Source organism: Etheostoma spectabile, chromosome 22, assembly GCF_008692095.1.
Source record: "Etheostoma spectabile isolate EspeVRDwgs_2016 chromosome 22, UIUC_Espe_1.0, whole genome shotgun sequence".
Classification (NCBI taxonomy): Eukaryota; Metazoa; Chordata; class Actinopteri; order Perciformes; family Percidae; genus Etheostoma; species Etheostoma spectabile.
In genome coordinates this window covers 14,323,693-14,339,906 of record NC_045754.1, presented here as the reverse complement: position 1 = coordinate 14,339,906, position 16,214 = coordinate 14,323,693, and the positions used below count along the sequence as shown (strand labels likewise).

Here is a 16,214-nt window from a genome sequence, read left to right as displayed (position 1 = left end):
TTCCATTTACACATATAAAGCATGCCCACATTTAGCAAATTCAGAATAATCAAGATAATTAAAGGGTAGATGCTTTAAAAATCTTAGTCCCCGCTCAGAGTTGCCGACACAATGGTCTTGGCAAAAGTGAATCCATGTGCAACAAAGGAAAATAGCAAATACACCAAACACATGAAAGATGGAACTCTAATGAGAACCATTAGTGATTAAGAATGATTAATAATTAATATCTCAGTAATTTGGATACTTTAAGTTAGAATAGATCGGCTAAGTGATGAAAGCAGCTATGAGGGAGGATGACAAAGATACTATTAAATCTCCTTAAGGTGTTGTGGGCAAATTTTTTGAAAGCATCCGTGCAACAACCTACTCCTAACATCATCCTTCCTCCAACATGGGCACCCTTGTTTTTCTGTATACAGAAGTGATTCAATGTAGATGGAGCATCCGATTCAATGCCCCGCTAAAATGATCCTCTTAGAGTGCACGTCTTTATGATTTCTGACTCACTAAATGTCATAGTGGAGTGGTGTAATACAGTATAGTGCTGAGCAAAATGAGTGCAATGACCTGGATCACCTCTAAGCTTAGGTTTCTATATAAATGTAGAGTAGACAATAGATACATATTCAATGTGAATACTACTAGGGGGTGAAGACGGTCTACTCTGTTGTCACCAAAGTAAAGCTCCACATCTGTGAGAATGCTTTGGACTTAAAATTTTCAGATGTATTACAGTGACTATTTCACATACAGAAGCTGCATGTCAATGCATTGCATTGATTCAGAAATATGCGTCTTCACTTGCAACAAAAAATGGAAGCCTTTTGTTGCAATTGCAAATAAAAAACACTTCTGTAAATTGTTTGTTGTTTAAGCAACTTCAAACCGACTTCAGAACCGACATATACTTGGCAAATAAACCTATTTCCTACTAGTTATAAATCATTCATTCCATTTAAATAAGGCAATTAAAAAAAACTTTCCCCATTCTTCTATCTTAATGATGTAAGAAAATGATACAATAATTACTTAATTACTAATATATTAAAACTGTAAGTAGCAAGAGGAAAATAAATTATATAGTATTTTTATGGTATTAAGTCCAGCAGGGCACATTTGTAAACGGAAATAAATAAGGTAAGTAAGAATTCAAAACCAATCATGAATTATTAATGTATTCATTAATGTATTCATTTATTCAGCATTTAAACACAAAATAATGAAAAAGTGTTAATAATGAAACTGTGGTAAATATATTTTTCTGTATATACAAAATATATCTAAATAAATTCTGGTGGACTGATATAATGTTTAATTGAAATATTAAAAAGCAAAATCGTATTAAGCCTCTGTAATGACTAAAAACCTCAAAATGTGTTCCAGAAATACCGCAGGTTCAGTATTCTCTACTGAAATGCTTGTTGACTTTCGAAACAGTCACATAGACAACTAAACAGGTAAGCACAAACTGCTCCTGTTCCTTCATCCATACAAATTTCATCTTCATCTGACCATCTGAGTCCTTATAGTGGATCAGGTAGTGCTCACCATCATAGTCATAGGAGACGGGTGTCTTCTCCAGCTCCATGGAAACAGGAGAGGTGACACACCAGAAGGGTTTCTTGAATTCATCCAGTAGAGTCAGACTCATGATGCAGCAATTCTGACAAAAAGTTGACAGATAAACAAATATCAAGACCTTTTTTCTGAGTGGACAATCCTCATTGTAATTTTAGTGGGGTTGCATTAAGTAAATTATGTATACTTCTTAAAAATCTTTATCTTCTGCTATATTGTCAAAAGTCATGATCAAATGAGATAAGAACTGTATTATCCTTAGGCTGGAGATAAGAAGGAATGCTTCTAAACTTAACTTTTTAATAGATCTGTGACCATTACAATAAAACTAGCATGTGGTATCTCTTTTTAATTCACACTTTTACCAATTTCTTTCTTCCTATAACGCATAGTGAAACCGTGTGCAAGTAGCCACCAGCACATGCTGTACCTCCACTGTGCCCTGCAGGGCCTCACACCTCCAGGGAAGGGTAATGCTGCGAGACAGAGGTGTGTGCCTTGAATGGATTGTCCTGCTAATGGCAGTCAGCTGGATTAGGCCGTCAGATATCTGAGCTGGTCAAAGACAACAACACAACACAGGTAAGTCTTTACACTACTATAATTAGCACTGTTAGGTCAATTGTTAAAGTCCCATTTTCAGGTTTCATTTAAAAGGTTACCGAACATGTGAATAACACCTCTTATTAAAAAGACTTGAGTTTTTAAATGACCCACACAAAGTCAGACATACAGTGACTTAATGAATATGAGCATAAATAATTTACTTCTCTGGCAGAAGAGCTTGGAAAAGCTTTGGGACATAATATTGCATGCAGTGCCGTGTAGAACAATGTGTAGTTGGTAACCATGGAGACCGTATTCAGGATCTATGTCATCAAAAGGGGGTTTGATGATTGGCATCACATAGGGGCTGGAGGAGGAAAATAAAAAAGGTAGACAAAACTAAAACTGTTAGTGAGTGAGAAGAACAGTCGAGAGGTGTGTTACTTCTGTGGACTGCAACCGTGATGTGCTACGACACTGTATTACCACATGTAACCAGGAGAGGGGGCTATGTCCACACAATACTCAAATCCAACACACAATAGGTGTGGCAGCATCAAGAATCCTGTGTATTCCTGCTGATATGTTGTCTCTCCTCTCAGATAATCAGTGAGTCACCTTCAAGACTATACAGAAACTCCAGTAGTAAATATCACATTACTTAGATTTGTTTATTTTTAAATGCATGGGAAATGTTAACACTGATGGTTTGGCCCAACAATGTTCCTAACATTAGTGGCTTGTGAACCTATCAAATAATAGCTATTTGGGACCAGTCATCACAGGGATATAAGAGAGAGTATCCAGTATATGACAAGAAAGACAGCAAAGTCTGAAAAAATTCAGACATTTTTGTTTAACATTTTAATCTGTTATTCCTACATTTCTTTCTTCCTGGGTACTTTTAGCAGCCCTAAACCTCGTATTGGCAACCACTGATCTATCGCATTGGTTTTTAATGACTCAATTCAATTTGAACTAAACACTACAAAAGCAAATTCTAAAATGTATTAACTTAACATTAATTACCCACTCTCTGCTTAAAGCTCTGCTAATGATTAAATTGAACTGCTTGCAATACAAAAAAATAGCTGGTGTAACTGGTCCTGACACATAAAAATGTGGTACAGTAACATTATCCACTGTGATGGTGGTATACAGGTGCCAGTGATACTGACCCTGCTGTGCATTGTAGATGGGTCACATCAGGGGCATCAAATGAATGGCATCCTTTGACTGAGCCCTAACCATCTGACGGTGATACACTGCATGCTGTGTAAGCATGTGAATAAAAAGACTGTTCAAGTGCAGCCTACCAAACAGCAGATCCCAGGATGCTTCTTTCCACCAGCCTGTGGAAGTGGAGGGTGAATATGACAAAGGCAACGGAGCACTGACCCTGGAAAGAGAGCCATCACTTAAATTCTTGAAATTTCAAGTTAAAAAGGCTTTTTTTTTAGCTTCTACAAACAGATAAATAATACATTTAAAAATTACCCTCCAGATGCCAATGATGACACCAGGCTCTAGCAGTTTCAGTGCAACCAGTTTGTCCTGGCCAATGACCTGCGCGCTTTTAGTTAGATTCTGCACGTCTAACTTCACCATGAGGGACCTAAAGCCAGGTCTGACAGAGCAAGCAAAAAAAACAGTAGGTTTCACTGACAGAAAAGAGGAAACAGAGAGAGTGTAGAGATGCTGTCTTACGCCTTCAAGCCGGGGCAGTCGAGGGCTACCCTCCTCACACCGTGGAGTTGAAGGGTGGAAATCTGCTGGTAGTTGGGCAAGCAGCCTCCTCCGGTCCAGCACAGTGTCACAGAAGTCTCGCAAAATTCAGACCAGCTCGGCTCATATGTGGCCTTATGCCCTGACTTATCAGAGACGGTCAGCTCCCAGGTGACGTTGATGCTTCTAGAATTCGATAACACAATGCAGGATTATAGCAAAGACATGTGACAGATATTCTGCAATAAAAGCATGTACAATTGCTTAAATGCAGTGTAGTCTAGTTGGAGAAACTAATTGAAAACTGAAATTAACAGCATCTTACTTTGTCAAGTGGGAAATAACTCACTTAATATTCCCTAATAGACACATAAAGACACCAGTGAATTGAAATTGCGGAGCAAAAATCAATCTTCACACATTTATTTGAAGTCAACACAATCCAAATAACTGGGCAGTGTTGACTTTAGCTCTTTAAATCTGGCAAACTATGAGTTTAATGGCTATAAGGTTTCTTTTGATAGCAGTGGGGAGTGGTATGACTCTAGTTAAGCTGTTTGTACTAATGAAATGATATGCGACAAATGAAATGAAACCACAGCTGTTGGGATAAATCTCTTGATCCAATTCTATCTAAACTGTGATTCAGGTCTGCCCCTACTGGGATGCAGCCGGTGTCTCGCTGAGGCACCATCCAATATCAATTAAGTCGAGGAACAAAGGCAAAAACTGGAGCAGCACAGGGGGCCCGCAGATGACCCAGGGGATTTTGCTTAGCATTGTCTGTGTGTGTGATGTCTTGAAATGATTATTACCAAGGTAAATTGCATGCTCCTCAGTGTCTGTAACACGCAAAACTCCCCACAGGGAATAGTCTGAGATGATGGGAGGCGGGAGGAAGGAGAAGATGTGTGGGGATAAATCTGTGGGTGTGTGTTGTGGATGGGAAGTTTGGGGGTGGGGGGTGGGGGCTAAGTAATTTATTTCGACAATTCAGAAAGCCTCTGCAAAGAACACAATTATTTCTACTTCCCCTCTGTACCCCAGTGACTGCCGCAGAACTCAAAATTGAGTGCTGCACAGCCTCTAATCAGAGGTTATAAAAACACAGCAGAAACCACAGTGGAGGCGATGAGGGAGCTTTCCCCTGCGTGCTGGCATCCCCCTGAGCAGGCATTTCGCTCAGACAGAGACCTTCTTTCTCACCTTTAATAAGAAAGTGTCATTATGTGCGATATGAAAAACAAACCACACTTTGTTTTTGATAGCCGGCGGCTTGAACGGTCCTCTGATCTCTACCCTTGAACTTTCTTGACAACGAGGGTAGATCTCCAAAGTTTTACTGTTTGCGAACCCCAAACAGGGCAGAGGTTCCCATAATGCCTCACAGAGCTGCTTTCAATTGTGAAAGCAGCTAGACATACCAAACAAATGGTAGATTATGGCATTGGTATAGAAAGTATGATCCACACACCTCCTTTAAGCTGAAATAAAGTAAAGCAGCAAGCTGTAAATGATGAAACTAATTGACACGAGGATTCCTAGAGAAATAATGAGATCTTTTTCTCACCTCGGTAGCTTAGGGATTGAAATGCTTGAAAATACATAGTAAAAAACCCAATTAGCTTAACTCACAAATAACACTGCCATGCCATGCTACTCAAGTGTCTGGTAAGTAAAATCAAGTGCCTGGTACATTTAACAAATCATACACCTCAGGTACTGTATCTAAGTGGTTTTTCAGAAGCAATTTTTGCCTCTCTCTGTCTCTTACCTGAGGACATTCTCTGTTTGAAAGGGCAATCCAGTATAGCGGCTGATGAGTCCAAGACGTCTTAAACCACAGTCCATGTTACATTCGGCTACAGTCTTGAAGTGCAGCCACTTCCAGTTTCCCGCATCCTGATCCCGTATCTCATCTATGCGATTAGGTTTCCACCTTTTCTTCTTGGCCAACTCTGCTACGTATATCTTGTTCCACAGAGCACTGCATTGGTGGTAGACAGGTGAGATGTTAATAGACAAATTTAATTATGTGAAATATGTGTGATATGCTAATTTGTTAAAGGTCTGCTATTCTTTACGCACATGTTCTTTAATGCATATATATTTTCTGGTATTTGCGTGTATGTTGAGAAAATGATGAGGTATAGTTTAGGTTTCATGGAAGTTAATATATGATTTTACAAGGCAGAAAAGCAAAATACACACACACAGCACAAATTACAATCTGTCAAGACATAGAGCTGACCCTTGAACATTAGTTTCTGTTCTAAGTATCATTACTCCTGCTAGTTTTAGAGAATCACTACTAGTTTTGGTACTACCAATAAAATAAAACTTTTATGAAAAGGAGATACAAGAAGACATACAAATTTCATATTTGCCTATAGTATATACAGGCTATTACACCAATTTCGTCTTAACCTAGAAGTGTATCTATAGCAGCTTTTCAGAGGGCTGACTAGTGCTTCAATTATGTGGTTCTCAGACTTGTCCTGGCAACAGACATAAAACCAAACATAAGAAATGCCCTACAGGTTGGCAGTCTAATGGATACAAACAAATGACTGGCACTATGCCACGGCCACCTAGGGACACGAAGCAGCAACCTCATTGCATCATTATATGCTACCTTGAGCCTCTGCATACTCTTTTTTCTTATAGTTAGACCACAATTGAGCAGTATATAATGGTGTGATATAGGTTCTAAACAATAAGCACTTCAGAGTCAGAGCACATAGAAAACTTCCTTATAAGCATGTTAGCTTGAGTAAATTTTACAGCACTGTCAAAAGAGGTCTTTGTCATCCGTCCAGTCATCAGATATGACATGGCCTAGGTATTTAATTTCCTCACACAGAGAGAGAGGACTATCTAACAAGTAAAAGGTCTGAAAAGTTGATTTCCTGTCCTCAGCTCTTCTAACTTTCACTATGTGACTTATATTTTATGTCATGATCAAGGCCATACTGAGAGCACCTCTTCAGCAGCTGCTGCAGCCCAGTACTATATGGATAGAGCAGGGCCAGATCGTCTGCATACATAAGATGATTAACAGTACTGCCCACAAGACAGACAATTTTTAATCTATTTAACTGTTTTGATCATTCATCCATACAAACATTAAATAACATAGGAGACAAAATTCCTCCTTGCTCCATTACTAAGACAGAATGGAGCAGATACAACATTGTCCCATTTAACCTGAAATGTTTGATGGGCATTCACTAACATTTTCACAAAAAATTTAGGAGCACCTCTATCTAGCAATTCTAAAAACAATTGTTCATGATTAATTCTGTAAAATGCCTTTGACACGCACCAATAAAACATAGGAATACAGATGAATTTAGGCTTGTGTACCTGAACACAATCTCTTTAAGAGCATGTATACACAGGTCAGTTCCATGCTTTCTTTTGAACCCAAGTGATTGTCAGTAGTAGGGACATACATTTAGTTAACAGAATTCCTTCCAGTACTTTATAGAATAGCAATAGCAAACATTACAACCTTTTGGATATCACTATGGGGTAATCCCCGAATAGTCGAATAGTTGATGCTTTGAGCGAAAGAGCCTGATTCGACTGCAAATCTCACAGGCAAAGGCGTTATGAAATGAGGATCATGCCAGTTTGACTATATGGGGGTGCTCAATGTCTGATTTTACATTAAACTACCTGTTTTCTCACAATAAGTTAGTATACAGCCTATAATGATATGAATGACATATAATGCTGTAAATAAAATTTGAAAAGAAAGAAATTTAAAACCAATCTTTTTAAAATGCGTGGATAAAACAAACCAATCCATGACATATTTAAGATTCACTTTTCATGATCTGTGACCAATGGAGAAGCATCTTGGAGGCAGGGATTTAAATATTTAACTGAAAATGTCTGGGCAAAGAAAATTGTGTAGGTGCATTTTGAAAAGGTAAAAGCTAATCGCAAAAAAGTAAAATAAAATAAGTTGTGTTATCCAAAAAAACCTGCGTGAATGAGTCTCCCACATAATAGCTTAACGCTGAGCAACAGAGCTGAAAGTACTCAGTAACATTCATAATTGTAGTAGATGAACATATTATTGTAACACTGATCGCTGGAATGGCCACTGTGCAATTGTGCCACGGCCAAATACATGAGCATGATCCGTCCACCCGTATGATCACCAGATTACATCATGACAAGAGGATTGTAAAAGAAGTAGAGAGCATGCGCATTAGATATGTTGACAAATCATCAGAAATGACAAACATTCACAGGTTTCAGCTGTGTTACTTAAGTCTTCTGTGATGGCAAATTGAATATTTTGGGCTCTGGGAAAACTGTGCTGAAATATTTTAAAGCACGCAATTAATTGGTTAACCGACCATCAGAGTAACGTAGAGAGTAAACATATTTCACTTGCTTTTTTACTAACAAGGGTTCAGTCTTCAGAAATTCCCTGACTTGTAAGCTGTCTTATACTTACTTATTGGATTGGATTCCTAACATTCTTATCTATTTAATTATTTATGTATTGTACTGCAGTGTTTTCCCTTGGTTTGTGGAAGACTTAGGTGGGCATATTTGGCGGGGGGACATGTTTTAGAGACATTATCTGTCTCTAAAACATTGGAAAAGTTAGAGCAGGTAATAAATGAAAAATGCTCAAAAAGCTTAAAGACAAAACTTGTTAAAGAATTCCAACTACAATCATCAGATCTGAGAGAAGTCTTTCAGTTTGTTTGATGCTTTTTTCAAAGTTTTTGGCACTTTTTTTGCAGCCAAAAACAATTCGAGTCTTAGCCTTGCTGCACCTAAGACTTCTAATGGTAGATTCTGAATGTTGCATTAACAAGACCTGGCTGACTACTTACTTATCATTAGCAAGCTGATTGAAGAGCTTATTGACGTGGCTGATGCTGAAAAGAGCAGAGGCATTCAGGTATGACAGAATCTTGAACAGGATCTCAGATGGCAGTCTACGGAGAGAAAAAAAAAAAAGAAGGTAATTAGACATCCCTACAAGGAAGTAACACCAGTGTTTTAATGCCACCTTTTGTTCAGCATGCGGTTCTTTAGAGGCACTGGTGTATGAGACAAATGTGTTCTCGACAGGCTACTTGGCAATCATACACTTCTGGCAAAAATATGGAATGACCTGTGTTGGTGCTCTGATTCAATAGATTAAAACAACATTATCTTCAGGATTCAGGTTTTTGTAAAATGCTTTTACAGTATTTTATTATAAAAAAGCCTAACTCAAAAAAAAAAGAAGAGGGTGTTACATTCTAAAAAGACACAGAGTACATCCACCACATCTGCTCAGATAAAAGTGTGGCATCAGAAAAAGACCGGAAGAAGTGGACTTATAGTGTGAGTGGCATTCATTCTCAAGTCACCAATGTTAGATATTCTTGCTTGGTATGAGTATGTTGGGGTATTGAAAAATGCTGAAAATAGCTGTGAAAAGAATTTCACCTTATGATCTGTTATTTAAAAATATTGATCTGGTGTGTCTGGTTGCACCTGTCCTGGTTAATGATGCCAATGCCATCCACTTTTAATCTCTTGAGTAATATATCCGTGTTCAAAATGCCTGCCTGGTCAATCACTGACATTTCACTGCATATCGAGCAGCAACCAGATGAAACAACTTAAGGAATAATGACACAGAATAAATAAATCAGATTCAAAACACCCACATAGTTAACATCGGATTGATATAGAGCCAAATACAGAGATAATGATTAGACAAATTTTTGGAAAACATGGCCAGTATAGTTGATGACATGCAACACAAGTCATAAGTTAGTGAAGCCTATGTCCACAATCCAAAATTGGTAGTAATTGTTGTATTTTTATACTGTCTGTATGCTTTATTATATCCACATTATTCATGCTGAATAAACTAGAACTCTAAGAAGTAGTTCATTACGCCTTAGTGATTAGGGGATCAACATAAAATTAATCAGTTTTGATAATTTACTATGAGTTTAATTCAAATAATGCAACAATATAACACATTCTTGGTTACTTACTTCTCAGATGTGAGGGTTTGCTTTTTGTTTTACTGTGACAAGCATCTTTCACTTTGTCCTGATGTTTTGTAGAATTAACCGTAATTTATTAAGTAAAAAAGAAAAAAACAACTATTTTTTAGTGGCTGCCCTCATCTAAACCATGCAAACTGTGACCAATTTCAAAAAGTAATTCATCTGTGCACAGAGGTTTATTAAAAAATAACATAACCTACATAAAATAATAATATTACTTTTGGTGTGCATTGTAAAACAGTAACCTTGTTAAATATGAACATGTATCTGCTGTAATTGCATTACACTCTTGTTGTTCGCCCCAATCACAAAGACGGTTGCAGTGGGGAAATATAACTGTCTGACCTGTACTGATAACGATACATTTATCGGGGAAAGAATCCGATAGTTTAATGTTGAACATGGAGTAGGCTATATTGTCTTCCACCTGTATTGATTTTCGCTGGGCTTGTATCGTGTTTGGCTGATAACACGGTCTATAAATCATTTTACAATACAGAGTAATAAAGCCTTGACTTGCCACAGGTTCTGAACACTGACGTGTTAAATGTCACGGAGGTGAAAATATGAGCCATGCTCTGATAGATTACCTTTCCATAAAGTTCAGAGTGGACGCTGGAGATGATTTGTCAGCTCTTTTGAACGTACTCACTGCCCGCACTCTGGAAGTAACTGCTTTTGGTGCCGCCATTTGTTTTACTGGTCTTGACCCCTTTGAGTCAGAAACGAGATTATTTCTATAGGTAACGTTAGCTGAGGCCATGTTAAGAGCCATTTGTTTAAAAGCTCTTGCATGCAGGCCACGCGCGGAGTAACGTTACGATGCTAAATGGACAACCGTTACAATGTAAACCCCGTAAGTTAGTTTAAAAGTCTGTTCTCCTTTATGTAGTCACTCTATGTCAAATAACTGATTAGTCGCTCCGCGTCCAGTCGCCATGGTGACGTCTGGTCAATCTTCTACGTTCAGAAAGAAATTTTCCGGTGGAAAGTGGCGATGTGTGCCTTCAAAATAAAAGCGGACAAATTTATAATTTGAGCTTGATATATTACATAAGCTAATATTTTAATGCGCATTCTAATAGTTGATTTTTTTTTTCATAATTTTTTTTTTATTTGAATAATGTTGGACGTTGTTTGCTCGATTACTATGTCTGATTTCTGCAGGATTGCTGTAGTTTGAAAGATTTTGAACCAAATAGCTGAGGGACTCTAAGACTCTAATCAAATTGGTCAAAGTCGAACCTGAGAGAATTTCAGTTTCTAGGCTAGTATGTGTCAATCTCATAAAGCACTGGATCCTACATTTTCCTTGATGCAACTTTATTTAGACCATCCCTGCCTTGTAAACACCCACACCTCACCCCCAATTCGAAATGCAGGCTTTCTGTTTTAAATTTGTAGCCTCATAGCCTTAGGTGAGATAGCTTTTGTGACAAAATCAGTTATTTTCTCAGACTTAACTAAATTCCTCCAGAGCCACAGAAGACAGGCTGAGTATGAACAAAAACGACATTAAGGTGCCTAGAAAGGCGAAACTACACATGCAACACTGCACAATATGTAACCTACTGTATATGTATATACCTGCTGAATATATTTATACACACACAGTGGTGGAAGAAGAATTCAAATAATTAAAATGAAAACCTCAATGTAAAAATACTCAATTAGGCTACAAGTCTAGGCTGGATTTGGTCAACGCTTTCTGTAAAGTCCTTAAGTGCCTCAGAATTGTACTTAAGAAGAGAATATATGTAAATGTAATTGCTAACTTTCCACAACACAAAAACACACACACACACACACACACACACACACACACACACACACACACACACACACACACACACACACACACACACACACACACACAATATCATTACCTACTGCATAAGTCAGTGTAGGCTGTGAGTCATGTATGGCACAGTACACACAGACAAATGCATATGGAGACACATAAAACCATTTCATCTGTTTTATCTACAGGCTTTTTTTGATTATTTCAGCTTGAATTGAAAAAGCTAAACAGAGACTGGGGCTGCAATCCACCTCCAGCTAGAAACCTGCTGTCCTAACAAAGTTTGCCATTTGCCCCTACTGTTTTCTGGCAGCTTAGATAAGTAATTGTGTCACAATCCACTTAGGGTAAATGAAGATATCAAAATATGAATAAAAATTGATTCAATGATTGGCATCATCATCCTGTTGCAATACAATGGAGTAACGCCTGGTTTCCAAAATACTCACCAAAAGAGATACTTTAGATTTTTAAAGAGACGTGCTCATTTTTGGGTTCATACTTGCATTGGGTTTCTATTAGAACATGGCAACACGCTTTAATGTTCAAAAGATGTTATATTCCTCATACTCTGTCTGAATACACCTGTATTCACCCTCTGTCTGAAATGCTCTATTTTAGCACCTGTCTCTCAAGCCATGGGTGGAGTTACTCAGATGGGGGGGCAATATAGAGCTTGCATGTGTTTATAGGAAGGGAAGCAAAAATTGGAATGGCTTGTTGAATTTAGACAGCCCACAACAAACTGATTGGGTTGTCTTATTTCACAGTTTGTGGGTTTGTAGGCACTCCAGATACCAAAATTTATGTGCACACACACACTGAAAAAGAATAACAAAACTTCAGTTTCACATGATTTGAATACATAGATGTGTAGATATATGGACACACATACATTGCATTAACTTACTGTGATTGCCTGCAGACTTAAACATGACCACAATGTGCCAAATCCTAAGTATAAGGGTAAGTAAGTACAACCCGTTAAAATGTGATGTTTACCTTGAGGGAACTTTCTTATTGTCCCCAAATGAAACCAATTTTGGTTTATACAATTTGATTGCCCACACATGTACAAACACACACACACACACACACACACACACACACACACACACACACACACATTACTGTAAGTTCCAGCAGGCACAGTACAGCCTGCCATAACCTTTCTCTGGGTAAGCAATATAACTCCTCATCAGGGTGTTAGCCCAGTGCTAGCAGGGGAGTAACAGGCAAGATTGATGTTATTTGTCTCCTCACACATGCTTAGATAGAGGTCACATCTTACTGATGTAAGACCAGAGAGGCATAAGAAAATTCACTCAGAGGTTTCTTTCAGTGGTGCAGTGAGAGAGCGAAAGCTCTGAACTGAATGAATGCATTTGACAGACTGACCTCATTTCAGATATGGAGATGCAGATACATTTATAGCCCCACACAAACAGATGGACTGGCAGGCAGATGGATGGACACATATTTGTTATAAAGGGGGTATTTTAAACTTTGTAAAGCATATGGTGGCGTGAGCACTCAGGGTGGACCTTCTAGGATGTTAATGCATAATATTCGTAACAGAAGAATTAAGTATAGGACAAACTGTAATAGGTGGACTCTTCAGTTTGACAACGAGATCACTAACAAATTAGTCCTACTTTAAGCAAAACCAAATCTAAATCATTAGATAAATTATGTTAATACAAATACTGTGTTTTGTCTGCAAAAAAAAAAAAAAAAAAAAAAAAAAAAAAAAAAAAAAAAACTGAAGTCCTTTTCTTTGCAAAAGCAGATGGCTCATTTTAAGACCCATCCCATAATCGACCTCCCTGTTCCTGGAAGCCAGTAGGCTCTGCTAGCTGTCAGGGAAAATAACCATAACACTGATGTCAGTCTAGCCAATCAGCTTGCCTGATGGAAGTGAAGTCCCTTTTAGGGCAACGGCAGCCCCTGGTATGGCAATACCATGTAAGCCACGTTCCTTTTCCTTGCATGTCCCCTCGTACTTGACATTTGATGTTTTCTGTAGCTATGTGTCCTTCTGAAGGCCTGGGGTCAGCTGTGGCTCTTGGATACCTGATGTCACTCTTCCGCATGGTTTGTCAGTTAGCTCTGACAGTGCAATGTTTGTCAAATGGGGCTGAGAAAACGGGAAAGGATCACGATGTTTAAGTCTAAAATAATGTCTTCTCTGTGTACTACAAGTTGTGGATCATTACATGAGGACGCTGCAATTACGGAAGCTTCATATTCTGTATTTCTGTCAACGCTTTTAATGCTTATTCACAGTGACATTCTTAACTAAAGGATTTGATTTTGTTCTCTCAGCCTATCCATTTGCTTGCATGTATTCGAAATACTGCTTTAATGAATTATGTTGAAGGAAATGCAGACTTTTCCTCCCACTATTTACTTGAGCTGATGAAGACAGTCTATACAGTGCCTTCTCTTGCAGATGTGAGTGCCATCATGCATAATGCAGCCAGTTAGCATATCTTCACACAGGGAAAATGACAGCTCATTAAAGGTCTAACGTGAGGGTTCACCACTTGTGAAGCCCACTCTCAGACTCTTCAGAGGTGTGGAGCACTGATAGGGCCCCTCTACAGGGCTCTTCAAAGGATGATGACATGTCACGGATTGAAAAGAAAGGCCAAGGGTGGTATAGAAAGACGCAGGACATTCTCTGTGAAGTGGGCGTTTTATCAAGTGTCACCTTCTTTAAACTTGCTTATGTGGTTATTGTTAAATGTGATGGGCATGTAAAATATATTATATATTTTATATATATTTTCTAATATGCGAGCAGAGACCAAGCAATAAAACATGCAGTGCAGATACAACACACGTTTGGTATTTTAATCAATTTTATGCTTTGATTTCATTGATAAGCATTCTGCAGAAGTCAAATCCGCCACTCGATGGCGCACAAGTATCTTTATTGGACTCGTACAAACGCTTGTTTAAGTCTCAAATTAGTAACATATACATGCATGCTGAATGTGCCATGCAACAGCAAGGTTATCCACTGCAACTCCTTTCATTCCGGATGAATCAGGGAGAGACATGAGAAATCTACAGCATATAAACGACAGACATTAAGAGCAAGTGATCTCTGCCGTCCCGAGGGGCCGTTGAGCTCACAACATTCAACTGATTAATATGTAAACAAAGCTATTAGTCCACATGTTCGCTTAATCACGGGATACTTCTGAGAAGTCTTGTTGCAGCGGCTACACACAAAGAATGGGCGTGAGGTGTCCCTCGAAAGGGAGCCCAGAGACTCTTGCTTTTTCAGCAGCAGCGATCTGAGCGCTCAGTTCACAGTCTGCGAGAGACAAAGAGCATACCAGTGGGATGGATTGCACAGGTAGGTCGTGATTTACCTTTTCTCAACACAAATGGCTGCAAAGTGCTTGTTTTACCATACTACCAGTTAGAACAGGGGAAAAAAATATTTGGAACAGAATTGTCCTTGTACATAAATGTGTTACAAAGTGTTTTGGCGCACAGTTATAGAAAACAACAGTAGCAAAAATAGTCTATTTGAAAAATGTATATTAATATCAACACCGCATCTACATTTTTAGATTGTGGCATTTATTGACAGTGACTGCCTTTATTTTACGCACGATAGCCATTTTACGCACACAGAATATACTTTAGTTTAATGACTAAACTATATGAAATTGTTTTCCTACTGCTGTCTGATATGAATGTTCTCACTTTGTCTCTTAAATCATCAGGATTTACAACAACAGTTGTCTGAACACTCTCCCAAAATCAACTAAGACGCCCAGGAGGGAGGGGAGTGTCAGCCGGAGAGAGTCTGAGTGCGTCTGTGAGTCAGAGGGTTTTTGGGAGAGTAAGGGAGCATCACAGAGAAAGGAAGAGAGAGAGGGTAAGAGAAAGGAGTAAGTCTGGACCAGGTGATCGAGTACTACCAAACCTCCAAGGGGCTGCCGGGTTGTATTAGTGTGCACGGGATCAGCGATCCGACCATGGTGCCCGCGCGCTGCCCGGGACCCTGTGCCATACTGGCACTGGTCCTCCTGTTGGGATGCGACGTGGCTTTCTGCCTCGGTCAGAACGAGTCGGAGCCCATCGTGCTCGAAGGGAAGTGTCTTGTGGTGTGCGACTCGAACCCTTCTTCGGACGGAGCGGTCACCTCCTCACTTGGCATATCAGTCCGCTCCGCTGGGGCAAAGGTGGCTTTTTCCGCCGTGCGTGGAACCAACCATGAGCCGTCAGATATGAGCAACACGTCTATGACCATCTACTTTGACCAGGTCAGATGTTTACTGAATTCAGCACTTACACAGTACAGCAAAATTCGATTATTAATCAGATATGATCATATGATGTCTTAGCTCCATTGTCATTTTCACTTTTTCTGCAACATATACCATGAAAAATGCATATACATAACTTCTTTCAGGCCATGTTTCATTGATTTATCTGCTCTGTTTGATCAGAGCCCTACATACTGTATCTATAACCTAAATAACACAATGTTTTCCTTT

General features: G+C 38.9%; 2 protein-coding genes across 2 annotated transcripts in view; one reads left to right on the top strand and one right to left on the bottom strand.

Annotated features, from left to right (window-relative positions):
- Positions 1 to 1,231: 1,231 nt before the first annotated feature.
- fbxo15 (F-box protein 15) lies at positions 1,232 to 10,832 on the bottom strand. The gene is made up of 9 exons (XM_032503983.1): positions 10,484 to 10,832; positions 8,715 to 8,819; positions 5,627 to 5,839; positions 3,835 to 4,038; positions 3,625 to 3,754; positions 3,444 to 3,526; positions 2,349 to 2,494; positions 2,012 to 2,136; positions 1,232 to 1,666 (listed from the first exon to the last, which is right to left on the bottom strand). Exons 1-9 carry the CDS (start codon positions 10,666 to 10,668, stop codon positions 1,400 to 1,402), a joined length of 1,458 nt encoding a protein of 485 aa, XP_032359874.1. The 5' UTR covers positions 10,669 to 10,832; the 3' UTR covers positions 1,232 to 1,399.
- Positions 10,833 to 14,733: 3,901 nt separating this feature from the next.
- Positions 14,734 to 16,214, top strand: part of cbln2b (cerebellin 2b precursor) — a 3,169-nt gene continuing 1,688 nt past the window's right edge. Inside the window, exons 1-2 of the mRNA XM_032503984.1 lie at positions 14,734 to 15,061; positions 15,438 to 15,980. Coding sequence (XP_032359875.1) covers positions 15,693 to 15,980 — 288 coding nt within the window. The 5' untranslated portion in view covers positions 14,734 to 15,061; positions 15,438 to 15,692. The remainder of the gene's footprint in view (positions 15,062 to 15,437; positions 15,981 to 16,214) is intronic.

What these genes read in the sequence shown, in the direction of transcription:
- fbxo15 (XM_032503983.1), bottom strand. Translation starts at nt 10,668, where the DNA reads ATGGCTCTTAACATGGCCTCAGCTAACGTTACCTATAGAAATAATCTC. An exon ending in GACTGCCCCGGCTTGAAGGC is followed by an intron (nt 3,755 to 3,834) that starts GTAAGACAGCAT and finishes TTGCTCTGTCAG; the next exon opens with ACCTGGCTTTAGGTCCCTCA. An exon ending in TCATCATTGGCATCTGGAGG is followed by an intron (nt 3,527 to 3,624) that starts GTAATTTTTAAA and finishes CTCTCTTTCCAG; the next exon opens with GGTCAGTGCTCCGTTGCCTT.